Below are 15,252 nucleotides of genomic sequence, written 5' to 3'. Positions count from 1 at the left end.
ATTCCGGTTTTACACATAAATAAATATATCTTTTTTTAAACGGTTTCTGATTTATATAATATCTAATAAATTGTGCACGAGTGTGTCACGAAGCACTGTAATGTTTTATTTTATCGAGTTAGTTCACGCTTTACAGTATAACAGACATTTATAATCACAAAATACTCTGACGTAAGGAAGCTAGGCGAGCCCCCTACTTCCGGTTTCCCCTGATTTCTTGGTTATATCAACATGGCAGATGAAGCCACAAGGAAAATAGTTTCTCAAATACCGCTTTTAAAAACCAATTCTGGGCCGAGAGACAAAGAGCTGTGGGTGCAGAGACTGCGAGAAGAATATATGTCTCTAATTAAAGTAAGACATTTATTGTTCTTTTGAGATATCATCTAAAACTTTGCCGTGTTTCGCTAGACGTGTCCTTTCTGCACAGGCTGGATCCCAAATTGCGCTTTACAGGATTTATAGTTCACTACAAAGTGCATAGAGAGTGTTCTGTTATACCCTGTGTAGTGCTCATTTATAGTGAGAAGGCCTGGATTTGGCTGTCGACCATATTAATCTCCAGCTAGTTATTTATAACAGCTAACTAAGATTAGATACTGACTCTTCCAGTTACAGCAGAATGTCTGTGATGTTTGTTTTGTGCTAAACTTCTGTCTAATTCCATGTGGGGTTTTTTTTCTAGTATGTCGAAAACAACAAAGCAGCGGATAACGACTGGTTTCGTCTCGAATCCAATAAAGAAGGTACAAGGTAAGGTGGAGGGGGGTGGAGCTAATGCGTGCTTTAGGAATTGTGACGTCACAAGTGCACTGTTTGCGTGTTGTGTCGTCATGAGTTGAGTATCACACAATCGATGGTGTTTTATTAGAATAAGAAACAAGAGACTATTTCATCTCATGATCTCTAGCCGCTTTATCCTGTTCTACAGGGTCGCAGGCGAGCTGGAGCCTATCCCAGCTGACTACAGGCGAAAGGCGGGGTACACCCTGGACAAGTCGCCAGGTCATCACAGGGCTGACACATAGACACAGACAACCATTCACACTCACATTCACACCTACGCTCAATTTATGGCCCTTTTCCACTACCCTTTTTCAGCTCGCTTCAGCTCACTTCAGCCCGACACGGCTCGCGTTTCGACTACCAAAAACCAGCACGACTCAGCTCGTTTCAGCCCTGCTTAGCCCCTAAAACTCGCACCGTTTTGGAGTGGGGCTGAAGCGAGCCAAGCCGTGCCGAGTGAGGTTGAGGGCGTGAGCAGACACTCCCCTGTGCACTGATTGGTGAGGAGGCGTGTCCTCACATGCCCACACACGCCCCGCGAGCGCGCTGGGATCTGTAAACACCGCAAACCCAGAAGGAGAAGAATTACGAGAATTTCTGAAGCCTTATGCGCCTCGCCTCATCTATCCGCTCTTGCCAGTATCTGTTGGCACAGCACCAAGACCAGCAACACTAACGACTTCATGTCCTCCATGTTTATTGTTTACTATCCGGGTCGTGAGACTACCGCTTAAAAGCTCACTGATGTCACTGTTTGCGCTGCTTAACGACATCACGCGACGTCCACCCACTTTCGCTAACTCCACCCATTGTGTCCACCCACTTCCAGCCAGCACGGTTCAGCGCGGTTGTAGTCGAAATGCAACTCCAACAGCCCTGCTCAGCCCGACTCAGCCCGGCACGGTTCAGCCCGACTCAGCCGCGTTTGTAGTGGAAAAGCGGCATTAGAGTCACCAGTTAACCTAACCTGCATGTCTTTGGACTGTGGGGGAAACCGGAGCACCCGGAGGAAACCCACGCGGACACGGGGAGAACATGCAAACTCCACACAGAAAGGCCCTCGCCGGCCACGGGGCTCGAACCCGGACCTTCTTGCTGTGAGGCGACAGCGCTAACCACTACACCACCGTGCCGCCAACAAGAGACTATAACGAATGAATACAGAATAAAATAAGAATTAAATATACCATGCGCTGAGAGGCTCCTGTTGAGATTATGGATTCTCTGAGATGACTGAGGGGCGCAGCTCTGAAGAAAATAGTAGATACTATGCCAGTCACTGAAGAGAATCCATAATTCTCAGTGCCTCTTAGTGCATGGTATATTTCAGCCTTTCTCAACCGGGGTGCCGTCTGGCTTTGTTAGGGGTATCGTCAAAAAATTATATATTCTAACATTGAAATAAATAAAATGAATTAAAAATTCCAAAAAATGATAGATTAGATTACACTACCGTTCAAAAGTTTGGGGTCACTTTGAAATGTCCTTATTTTTGAAAGAAAAGCCCTGTTCTTTTCAATGAAGATCACTTTAAACTAATCAGAAATCCACTCTATACATTGCTAATGTGGTAAATGACTATTCTAGCTGCAAATGTCTGGTTTTTGGTGCAATATCTCCATAGGTGTATAGAGGCCCATTTCCAGCAACTATCACTCCAGTGTTCTAATGGTACAATGTGTTTGCTCATTGCCTCAGAAGGCTAATGGAGGATTAGAAAACCCTTGTACAATCATGTTAGCACAGCTGAAAACAGTTGAGCTCTTTAGAGAAGCTATAAAACTGACCTTCCTTTGAGCAGATTGAGTTTCTGGAGCATCACATTTGTGGGGTCGATTAAATCCTCAAAATGGCCAGAAAAAATGTCTTGACTATATTTTCTATTCATTTTACAACTTATGGTGGGAAATAAAAAAGTGTGACTTTTCATGGAAAACACAGAATTGTCTGGGTGACCCCAAACTTTTGAATGGTAGTGTAGATTAGATAGTTTCCTTCAGGGAAATTAAGATTCCAGCAGCATCATTACATATAAACAGAGAAAAGAAATAGAGAGAACTTCTAGATAAATTAAAATAAATTATTTATATATACAAATATAAAAAGAATAAGATGGGGGGGGAGGGAGCAGGAAAGATATTGCACATTATATTCCACATTGTCCAGTATTGCTTATTGTTAGGCTAGGCTACTGCTCCTTCCCGTCCTCTGTCCTCCTGTTACCCCTCCTCCCCCCCAGAGTTGTTGTACAGTCTGATGGCGTGAGGGACAAAGGAGTTTTTGAGTCTGTTTGTCCTGCACTTGGGAAGGAGCATTCTGTCACTGAACAGGCTCCTCTGGTTGCTGATGACGGTGTGTAGAGGGTAACTGGCATCGTCCATGATGTTCAATAATTTGTCCATAGTCCTCTTCTCTGCCACCGTCACCAGAGAGTCCAGCTTCATGCCGACCACAGAGCCGACCCGCCTGATCAGTTTGTCCAGCCTGGATGTGTCCTTCTTGGATGTGCTGCCCCCCCAGCACACCATGGTGTAAAACAGGACACTGGCGATCACGGACTGATAGAACATCCACAGGAGTTTCCTGCAGATGTTAAAGGACCGCCTCCTAAGGAAGTATAGCCTGCTCTTTTACATTAATGCAAATTAGTTACACTAATGCAGATCATCGCCGCCTCATGCATCATCAAAATTTGTCTCACGGCCCCCTTTCCCAGGTCACAACGTCACTGCCGGGGTCAGCATATGGTCAGCCTGACTGCGTATATTTTATATGGGGGTGCCTTGAGAATTTGCATACTTCTGAAGGGTGCCGTGACTGAAAAAAGGTTGAGAAACGCTGGTATATTTGATTTATATCCCTCATATAAAAAAAAATATATATGAATCTCAGCATAAACTCACTGGAGGCAGCCATGTTTTTGTTGTTTATGTCGGCGCAACCTTCGACGTGCGCATATGCAGTGTACCATGCTATCACCTGCCTTGCTAGGCATCATCATATGTCGATCTCCACACACAGAAATGCTCACGGAGCCACAGCTGTGACTCGAGTCAGCCATATAGCTTGAAATTGTGACGTCAGTTCATGGTATATCCAGGATATACCATGACTGACTCACACCATATCCATTTTTTTTTTCATGTCACAAGCTTCATTGCCAAATCAAGGTGGTTGGCAAAGTATGGATAGGCCACAGACTATGGAAATATAATACAACCCCTGGCAAAAAGTATGGAATCACCAGTCTTGGATAAGCACTCATTCACACGTTTTATTCTGTAGAACAAACTGAGATCACAAACATGATATAATAAAGTCATTCCAAAGTGCACCTTCTTGGCCTTCAGAAACACTAAAATAAACGAAGAAAATACATTGTGATAGTCAGCAAATGTTACTTTTATAGACCAAGGACAGGGAAAAAAATATGGAATCACTCAATTCTGAGGAAAAAAATATGGAATCACTCAATTTTCAGGTAGAAAATAAGGACTCACCCAGTCAATTTCCTTTCCCTAAATTGACACCTGCCTCAGATTAGATCTGCTCGTTAGTCTGCAATTAGAAACAGCGCAGTTATCACACCTTGGAGGGCTGCTGGACCAAGTGGATTGGCAAGAATCATGGCTCCAACAAGAGAGATGTCTCTTGAAACAAAAGAGAGGATTGTCAAACTTCTTAAAGAAGGTAACTCTTCACGCATGGTTGCCAAAGATGTGGGCTGTTCAGTCAGCTGTATCTAAGATATGGACCAAGTACAAACAGCATGGGAAGGTTTTTAAAGCCAAGCGTACTGGTAGACCAAGGAAGACATCAAAGCGTCAAGACAAAAAACTTAAGACCATATGTCTTGAAAACCGAAAAAGTACAACAAAACAAATGAAGCATAAATGGGAGGAAGCTGGAGTCAATGTACAAGTATGTGACCGAACCGTGAGAAATCGCCTAAAGGAAATGGGATTTTCATATAGGAAAGCTAAAAGAAAACCATCAATGACACCTAAATAGAAAAGAACAAGACTACAATGGGCTAAGGAGAAGCAATCATGGACCGTGGATGACTGGATGAAAGTTATCTTCAGTGATGAATCACGAATCTGCATTGGACAAGGTGATGATGCTGGAACTTTTGGTTGGTGCCGTTCCAGTGAGATTTATGAAGAGGACTGCCTGAAGAAAACATCCAAATTTCCACAATCCTTGATGATATGGGGCTGCATGTCAGGCAAAGGCACTGGGGAGATGGCTGTGGTTACTTCTTCAATAAATGCGCAGGTTTACATTGACATTTTGGACAGTTTTCTTATCCCTTCAATTGAAAAGATGTTTGGGGATGATGAAATAATTTTCCAAGATGACAATGCATTGTGCCGTAGAGCAAAAACTGTGAAAGCATTCCTTGGTGAAAGACACATCCAGTCAATGTCATGGCCTGCAAATAGTCCAGATCTCAACCCAATAGAAAACTTGTGGTGGAAATTGAAAAAAATGGTCCACGACAAGGCTCCGGCCTGCAAAGCTGATCTGGCAACTGCAATCAAAGAGAGTTGGCACCAGATTGATGAAGAATACTGTTTGTCACTCAAGTCCATGCCTAAGAGACTGCAAGCCGTTATAAAAGCCAGAGGTGGTGCAACTAAGTACTAGTGATGTGTTTTGAATGTTCTTTTGTTTGTCTGTTTTTCATGATTCCATATTTTTTTTCCTCAGAATTGAGCGATTCCATATTTTTTTTCCCTGTGCTTGGTCTACACTGTGTTCCAAATTATTATGCAACAAGTGTTTAAGAGTGGTAAGGTAAGATATTTTTTGTTTGTCAGTTAAACTCATGAATGGTAATGTGTATCAGGGCTCTGTATATCACTGAAACCAATTGAAGACACCTGTGCTAATTAGTTTGGCAGGTGAGTCCAATTAAAGGGGAAACTACTAAAGAAGGTTGTCCCACACTATTAAGCAGGCTACCATTTTCAACCAAAATGGGCAAGAAAAAGGACCTGTCGGCTGCTGAAAAGCAACAAATTGTTGAATGTTTGGGTCAAGGCATGGTAGCAATCAAAATTGCCAAGAGACTTCATCACGATCATCGCACTATCAAGAAGTATGTAGCTGATTCAGAGCACACACGTGTGCGTGCTGATAATGGAAAATCCAGGACTCTTTCCTACAGGCAAATACGTTGGATCAAAAGAGCTGCTGTAAAAATGCCCTGTCATAGCAGCAGACAAGTTTTTGAAGCTGCTGGTGCCTCCAACGTGCCCCGAACAACAAGATGCAGGGTCCTCCAGGGGTTTGCAGCGGTGCGTAAGCCATCGTTTCGACCTCCCCTATCCATTGGACACAAGCAGAAACGGCTCCAGTGGGCCAGGCAATACATGAAGACTGACTTCAAAACTGTTCTGTTCACCGATGAATGTCGTGCAACCCTCGATGGTCCAGATGGATGGAGTGGTGGATGGTTGGTTGACGGCCACCCCATGCAAACAAGGCTACGGCGCCAACAAGGAGGTGGTGGAGTGATGTTTTGGGCTGGAATCATGGGGAGAGAGATTGTCGGCCCTTTTAGGATCCCTGACGGTGTGAAGATGACCTCCATAACGTATGTGGAGTTCCTCAAAGAACACTTCCTGCCATGGTTCAAAAGGAAGAATCGTGCTTTTCGAAACAAGATCATTTTCATGCATGACAATGCACCATGTCATGCTGCAAAGAATACATCTGCATCTCTGGCTGCAATGGGCATCAAAGGAGACAAACTTGTGGTGTGGCCCCCATCCTCCCCTGACCTCAACCCTATTGAGAACCTTTGGAGCATCATCAAGAGAAGTGTTTATGATGGTGGGAGGCAGTTCACATCTCAGTAACAGCTCTGGGAGGCTATTCTGTCCTCATGCAAGGCAGTTCCAGCAGATACTATCCAAAAACTGACAAATCCAATGGATGGAAGACTTGAGAAGGTCCTTTTCAACAAGGGGTCCTATGTTCAGATGTGACTTCACTTGTGATAATGTTTTGATTTAAATAGTGTTTGATTTCAGTTACATTTCAGTTAGTCATGACCTGCTAATGTTTCTAATTTCACACATGACCATTTTTTGTTCTTTATGACAAAATGTTTGGAAACTCAATTGTGCGTAATAATTTGGAACATGCATTTTGGGTGCATTTGTGTTTTTTATTTCTTAAAAATTTACTGTTATCATTGGGAGGTTCGTTCAAAAACATTTGAATTGTACTCTAATGGTTGATGACTGGAAAATCATGATGACTGCCATTAATATAGATAATTTAGGAAAATCTGAGAAAATATGATTTGCATAATAATTTGGAACACTGTGTATAAAAGTAACATTTACTGACTTCCACAATGCTTTTTCTTCATTTCTTTTAGTGTTTCTGAAGGCCAAGAAGGTGCACTTTGGAATGACTTTATTATTGTATCATGTTTGTGATCTGAGTTTGTTCTACAGAATAAAACGTGTGAATGAGTGCTCATTCAAGACTGGCGATTCCATACTTTTTGCCAGGGGTTGTACAAGAGTGGTCTGAGAGCATAATATCCCCCGCTGGCAACGATGCCATAACTCTGGTAAAATGCGACTGAGTTGAACGAAATTGCAATATGCGTATTACCGACATATAACAAAGAATCCTGTTAAGTTTCGTGAAATTCCTCCAAACATTGTGAGAGGAGTTGATTTCAGAAGGTGAGTACCCTTCCCGGGACGGACATCGCTACGACATAATCCCCCATTGGGCCTTTCAGCCAGCGGGGGATAAAAATTATGAGGGAAGTTGATTTCAGAAAGCAAGCACACCTTTGATGAAATTGCCAAAGTACAAGTTTGTTAATAATCAAGGGCATAACTCTGGTAAAATTTGCCCAAATTAAACGAAATTTCAATATGTGTATAACAAAGCCTTTTACCAATTTGGTGAAATTCCTCCACAAGTTGTGAGAGGAGTTGATTTCAGAAGAACGTACACCCTCATGAAATTGTCAAAGTACAAGTTATTTAATCAAGGGTCAAAACTCTGGTACGATTTTCACAAACGAAATTAAATCGCAATATTACCGTCATATAACAAGGCCTTTTGCCAAGCTGTGAGGAATTCATCCAAACATTGTGAGAGGAGCGGATTTCAGAAGGCGAGCACACCTTCATGAAATTGTCAAAGTACAAGGTTGTTAATCAAGGGCCTCAACTCTGGTAAAATGTGACCAAATTTAACAAAATTACAACAGGTGTACTACCGATATATAACAATGCCTCTTGTCAAGTTTTGTGAAAGTCCTTCAAAAATTGTGAGAGGAGTTGATTTCAGAAGCTGAGCACCCTTCCCGGGATGGAAGGAAGAAGGAAGGAAGTCGCTATGACATAATCCCCCTTCGGGCCTTTCGGTCAGCAGGGGATAAAAAAATTATACAAAATACGGCGTGGTTACGGGTGCTAGTCATTTACGGATTGGTCATGGACGTTTCAGAATATTACGGATTGGTTACGGATGATGCGTCATTGACAAAACAAATTAAGAACGATTAAAAGTTTGGACTGCCGAAGTGCATAATTAAAATATCTTGCCTGCATTTATAGGCAGGGCTTTGAACCAGAATTTTTTTCCTATTGGTCCGTTCCGAACAGAAACGGAATTTTAACGTTTCCGGTTTTGGGTTCCGCCATTAAATAGAAGTTCCCGAACCGGTTAGAACAAAAAAATTTAGTTCCCGGAACGGTTAATTACGTTCCCTGTCAGCTGTTTAACAAATGGCTATAAAATTATGTCTCTGTCTCATCCAGCTTAAGCCAAATGTAGGCTAATTCTATTACAACCTTCATTAAATAAGACAAGAAATAATTCAAAACAATTATTATTTCAAATGTTGGCGATTTGGATTCTCAGTATGTCTTCCCATCTACACAAACAGAAAAAGTGCCAAAAATGAAAGATAATTCGTTTAGTGTGTTACCAAAGGCTAGTCAGGCCCTACAGAGGGCTACCGCATGACGTCACCGCGCCGCGAGATTTTGTTAGGCGCCATATTGGAAGACCAAGTACACATCTATGCAAGTACATACATACATAAAACACACTACACCTGAAATGTAGCCAGGGCCGGTTCTGCCCTAATCTGGACCCGGGTGCAACATCACGCAAACACCCCCCCCCCCCCCCCCCCCAAAAAAAAAAACCCCACCAGTCTAAATCAGGACAACCATCACATATAAACATTTTATATCAACTATTTTAACTAAATGGGCTATAATAAATAAGCCTGCAGGCAGCCACGGCAGGCTGCCTTAAAAAGTAACCATTTGTCCTACCTTAAAACTCGTTTTGCATTTTCTGCCTCCTTTTTTGTATTTTCGACCCTCCGTTTATTTTCTTTCGTTTTCTGAAAACCCGATTTGTGTCCAGACATTTTGTTCTGCTACCAACGAACTAACTCGTCAGGTCTCGTCTCTCGAGCCCGCGATGAAGAGCAACAATTGATACATTTTTACAAACAGCCAGTAGGGAGGTTGCATCGTTCAGGCTCTTCTTTGCTCAGACACTCAGTAATTCACTTATTATCACATGGAGACGTGATAGTAGTCCACCCTCCCGCTCTCTCCATTCAGTCAGCGAACGTCACACAGGAAGTGAACCCCAGCGGGTCATAGAAACTTGCGCAGGAGAAGAATGACTTTTTTATTTGTAGGCTACGGAAACTTTGAGGAACGAAATAAAAACCGGTATTAACCGGTTACCATTATTTTTAATAAGCGTTTCTGTTCCGGAACATAAAAAATAATAAAGTTTCTGGTTTCGTTTCTGTTCCATGTGAAATAGAAAAAGTTCCCGGTTTTCGTTCCTTGAACCGGTTCAAAGCCCTGTTTATAGGTCTATTAATTTGCTATTGACATTTCACGGAAAATATCACATGTTCATGAATAAAAGAGCCGTACTTTGTATTACATTTTTTATTTTCCATGAATCCGTATTTCATGACTCGTCCGTATTTTGTAAATGGTGTTTAATCAGTGATGTAACTATTTTGTGTCACTTGGCCAATCCCTGCACGGGAATTTTTTGCTGAGGGGTATAAAATAAAACCGCAAAGGATGAAAGGAGTAGAAAGGAATAGTAATCTATTCATTTGATTTTAGCCTAATTTTTAATAATATTCAATGAACTATATAATAAAAATTGTCCTATAAAGAAATACAGTAATATACATAAATATACAAATAGTCCGTGGGTCACCAAGGGGCTACAAAATGGCTGCAAAAAGAAAAATATATTATACAGACAATTCTTAAAGCATCGAACTATAGAGGCAGAGGAAAAATATAAACAATATAAAAATAAATTAACTAATATTATAAGGATATGTAAGAAAGACTATTATAATAAATTAGTGGAGAAAAATTAAAACAATATTAAAGGTATATGGACTGTACTAAATGGTATTGTGAGAAATGGATCCAAAACTACAAATTACCCGGAGTATTACACTGAAAATGATAAGACCATAAATAATATGGAGGATGTGGTGAATGGTTTTAATCAATTCTTTGTAAATGTGGGACCAGATTTAGCGGCAAAAATAAAGGAACCCGAGACAACACAATGTGGGGACATAGAAGATATGGGGTCCAGAAATCCAAGTACAATTTTTCTAACTGCAACTGATGAGGAAGAAATTATCCAAATTGTAAGAAAATGTAAAAACAAAACTTCTGCAGACTGGAATGATATAGACATGTTAACAGTAAAGACAGTTATTGAGGGAATTGTGAAACCACTCACCCACATCTGCAATTTATCTTTTCAATCAGGTACATTTCCAGACAAAATGAAAATTGCAAAAGTGATACCATTGTTTAAAAATGGAGATAGACACCATTTCACAAACTACAGGCCTGTTTCTTTACTCCCCCAATTCTCCAAAATACTCGAAAAACTTTTTTCAGATAGACTGGACAAATTCATTGAAAAACACAACCTCCTTACAGACAGTCAATATGGATTCAGAACGGACAGATCAACATCGATGGCACTAATGGAACTAATAGAGGAAATCACAAAATGTATAGACAATAAAAAAATAGCAATTGGAGTATTTGTGGACCTAAAAAAAGCATTTGATACCATTGATCATAGTATATTATTAAGTAAACTAGAAAAGTGTGGTGTTAGGGGAGTTGGGTGGAGCTGGCTGTCGAGCTATCTAAGAAACAGGCAACAGTTTGTGCAGATAGGTGACCATAAATCTGATTTCATGAACATTACATGCGGGGTACCACAGGGGTCAATATTAGGTCCGAAATTATTCATAATATATATCGATGACATATGTACAATTTCGCGAGTACTGAAATTTTTGTTTGCAGATGACACCAATATTTTTTGTTCCGGTGAGAGTTTGCAGCAGACTTTAGAGATAATCACAACTGAAATAAATAAACGAAAACTATGGTTTGACAAAAATAAATTCTCATTAAATCTAAGCAAAACAAAGATCATGTTGTTTGGGAGACACAAAATAGATTGTAATGTAGAATTGATAATAGACAATACTAAGATAGAAATGGTACAGGAAATTAAATTTCTTGGTGTGATTTTGGATCATAAAGTCTGCTGGAAACCTCATGTAGGATACGTACGAGCAAAACTGGCAAAGTGCTCGGCAATTCTGTGGAAAACAAAACATATTCTTGATTGTAAATCTTTGCATACTCTATATTACTCATTATTTTTGCCATATCTGACTTACTGTGTCGAAGTCTGGGGAAACACCTACAAAACCACTCTGCAGCCGATATGTACAATACAGAAAAGAGCAATAAGCACAATAAACAAAACAGGATACAGAGATCACACAAACTCACTATTCATAAAATCACACATGTTGAAATTTATGGATCTGGTCAAATTCAGAACAGCACAAATAATGTACAAAGCGAGAAATAATCTATTGCCAAAAAATATACAAGGAATGTTTAGTGAGAGAGAGGGGGGATATAATCTAAGGGGACACCTAAATTTTAAAAAACCAAAGGTTAGAACAAATATGAAAAGCATGTGCGTATCGAGCTGTGGGGGGACTTTATGGAACAGACTGGAGACAGAAATAAAACAAAGTGCAAATATAAATCTGTTTAAAAAAAGGTACAAAAAAATATTTTTAAATAAGTATATTGAAGAGGAAGTATGTCAATGGAGGATGATGAGGGATAAATAGAATAGAGTTGATTGTTATATTAGAACTAACTTAGTATATGGTATATATTTATTTATGGGATAGATATCTTCATATTTACAGGGATAGGTATGTAGTAGATATTTATTTTTGTAATTATATATTTATATAGATATTTACGAAGTGTATATATGGTATAAAGTGTATATATATATTTTTTGTAATTATATATTTATATAGATATTTATGAAGTGTATATATGGAATGAAGTATATATTTAATTTTGTAACTAAATATTTATATAGATATTTATGAAGTGTGTGTGTGTGTGTGTGTGTATATATATATATGTGTGTGTGTGTGTATATATATATATATATATATATATATATATATATATATATATATATATGGTATGTAGTATATATTTATTTTTGTAATTATATATTTATATGGATAATCATGAAGTGTATATATGGTATATATTTTTATAGGTGTATTAATGTAGTTTGGATTTCGGGGTAGTTAAAAAGGGGTGGGAAATTAAAAAAAAAAAGTATTGTATTTCTTCCCACTCCTTTTTCGAACAATGTGCGGTGTACTGTAATGTCTTAGCTTTTTATGTTATTTTATTTATTCTTTTTTTTGTCACTTTTTTTCATTTTCTTTCTTTTGTATGTACAAATAGTTACATACATTTTTATACATGTTCGAAATAAATAAATTCATTCATTCATTCATTCATAATTTGGATATATTGTCATCGCGATTATCTGAGTGCCAATGTGTTCCGAGGAAGGATTGTTAAGGTAGTTAGTTAGAATGGAATTGGGTTTTATCAAAATAGTTAATAACTAATGAATAGTGTAGAATGGAATAGAAAAAAGGATAAAGAGTAGAATAAACTGAAATAGGGGAGGAAAAAAGTAGAATAATGACTCGTTTTATCGGAATAGAAAATAAGATAACTAATGAGTAGAATAAAATACAGTGAATACAAGGCGTAGAATAGAATGACTAGAGTTAGATAGAAAGAATAGAATAATCAAACTTTTTCAGTTTGTGGGGTAAAGTTGTATTGTCTAAAAGGACCTCTTCATTGCAGGTGGTTTGGAAAATGCTGGTACATCCACGAGCTTCTTAAATATGAATTTGACATGGAATTTGACGTAAGTACTTTATGGAAGTTGAACTTAAAATCCATGACCCGTATATACGGTACATATATTCCTTAAAACGGTCGATGTCTTTCTTAAACCCAACTCTATTTGAAGATTCCGGTCACGTATCCCGCGACGGCTCCTGAAGTGGCAATCCCTGAACTAGATGGCAAGACGGCAAAGATGTACAGGTCCGTTTATTTTTCTGTTCCTTCTGTTTCCTGTGTGAAGCCAAAACAGTCTGGAGAATTACATTTTTATTTCATCCTAAAAGAGGGGGTAAGATCTGCCTGACGGATCACTTCAAGCCGCTGTGGGCGAGAAACGTGCCAAAATTCGGACTGGCTCATTTGATGGCGCTGGGAGTAAGTGTCACGTCTTTATTCGAGTTGTTTGATTCATTGTACGTTTTGCCTACGTCACATATTTTTCTTCTCTTCTCTTCTCTTCAGCTCGGACCTTGGCTTGCCGTGGAGATCCCAGACCTCATTGCTAAGGGGATAATACAGCACAAAGAGCAGCAGGGAAGCTGAAAAATTTGAAATGATGAAGTCAACTACCTGTCTTAACATCCTGACTAAATGATCAGCTTGGCAACGCCCCTTTCCCCAACACACTATGTACAGTGTGACTGGAAATCCACACGTTCACCCGAACTCAGGCGGGACCAGTCTAGTTTCTGGACTTCTTGTAAATGTAAAATGTCTGTTTCCTTTGTGTCTTGGATTAAATCAAGTGAATGGCATTATATCTATCTTTCTCGTCTTGCTCATTATAGATTTCCCTACCTTTTCTAATTCGTCATATACAGTACTGTGCAAAAGTCTTACACTACGTTCACACTGCAAGGCTTAATGCTCAATTCCGATTTTTTTGTGAAATCCGATTTTTTTGTGAGGTCGTTCACATTAACAAATATATGCGACTTGTATGTGATCCTCAGTATGAACGAAAAGCGACCTAAAAGTGTTCCGCATGCGCATTGCAGGATACGACGACGTCACACGCAGTGAGCATGGCCAGTGTTTACGGAAGTAACCTAAAGTTTCCTGTGTATGACAGTAGCCAGCATGGAGTACCTGGCGATTATGCAGTTGTTGTTGCGACGGAGCCAGAACATGCACAATAGCCTGATGTTAAGGAGGAGATTGAGAAGGAAGAGGGCAAGGGTTTTGGCTCAGGCGTTCTGCGGGGTAGTGACTGCAACCTCCGTTCAAAGGAAGGGCAATTCCAGCGTTATGGACGTGACACTTGAACTCAAAATGGCAACAAATGACCCAGTGCATGTTTTATTGTCTCCCAGTATTTAAACAGGTGTTGCATATTTTAAGGCTGTACCATACTGGAGAAGTGATAGAACAAGAACAATTCCCATAGTACATCTAGGGCATGCCAGAAAATGCCAATAAAAGATGCGTTATGGATGTGACAGAAAAAGTATCACTTTTCTTGGGTGACTGTACATTTTTATCAAACTCTGTGAAATCGTAAACCTAATGTCGAAATGGAGATATCCATTTGATAGAGGGGTCCAAGGTGAATATTAAAAAATCTTTGTTTAAAATATTTTGTATTTCATGCAGAGTTTCGGAAGGAAAAGTCAGCGTTATGGATGTGACGAAATTCCGTTATGGATGTGACGCGTCTGAAATAGACATGGCATATGTTTAGAAAATCAGCAATTTAACCACCATAACCCTTTGAAAAACTCTCTAAATATCAGCTAAAACTATCAAAGTTCTTAAATAATATTTAGGATGGCTATTGTTTTGCTGTTTTGTGGATTTTTGCATACATTTCTGTGGCTTGTGGCAATAATATAGAATTGTACATGATCAAAGTTGATTTTAGCTTGGGGTTTACATTATAAGAAAGAAAGAGACTGACAGTGACATATTAGGTTGGTTACAAATTGGTTCAACTTATTCACATCTGTAAAATACAGGCCTAGGTGAGATCTCTGGGAGTGGTTTTGATGTATTACATGTTGCTTTATTTTTGCATGGTGAGGTTGACATTTACATGGAATTGCCCGGAACATCAAAGCCATGTTGTTGTAACTTTTTTTTGAGAGACCCGCCGCCTACTTCAGCGCAGAATAGTGACGTTTGTGGCTTG

The 15,252-nt window shown here is 39.5% G+C and overlaps 1 protein-coding gene across 1 annotated transcript; it reads left to right on the top strand.

Annotated features, from left to right (window-relative positions):
* The first annotated feature begins 206 nt into the window (after positions 1-206).
* On the top strand, positions 207-13,884 carry ufc1 (ubiquitin-fold modifier conjugating enzyme 1). Its single transcript, XM_060912154.1, has 6 exons — positions 207-354; positions 686-753; positions 13,080-13,143; positions 13,249-13,325; positions 13,409-13,499; positions 13,587-13,884. The coding sequence occupies exons 1-6, from the start codon at positions 232-234 to the stop codon at positions 13,665-13,667; spliced, it is 504 nt and encodes a 167-aa protein (XP_060768137.1). The 5' UTR covers positions 207-231; the 3' UTR covers positions 13,668-13,884.
* The last annotated feature ends 1,368 nt before the right edge of the window (positions 13,885-15,252 follow it).

The sequence above is a fragment of the Neoarius graeffei genome, chromosome 28, assembly GCF_027579695.1.
Source record: "Neoarius graeffei isolate fNeoGra1 chromosome 28, fNeoGra1.pri, whole genome shotgun sequence".
NCBI classification, from domain to species: domain Eukaryota; kingdom Metazoa; phylum Chordata; class Actinopteri; order Siluriformes; family Ariidae; genus Neoarius; species Neoarius graeffei.
This window is presented reverse-complemented; position numbering and strand designations above follow the sequence as displayed.

Bases quoted from the DNA above. Each gene is read 5' to 3' on its own strand.
- ufc1 (XM_060912154.1), top strand. From the start codon at position 232: ATGGCAGATGAAGCCACAAGGAAAATAGTTTCTCAAATACCGCTTTTA. The intron at 355-685 runs GTAAGACATTTA...TTTTTTTTCTAG, and splicing joins AATATATGTCTCTAATTAAA to TATGTCGAAAACAACAAAGC. The intron at 13,500-13,586 runs GTAAGTGTCACG...TCTTCTCTTCAG, and splicing joins CTCATTTGATGGCGCTGGGA to CTCGGACCTTGGCTTGCCGT.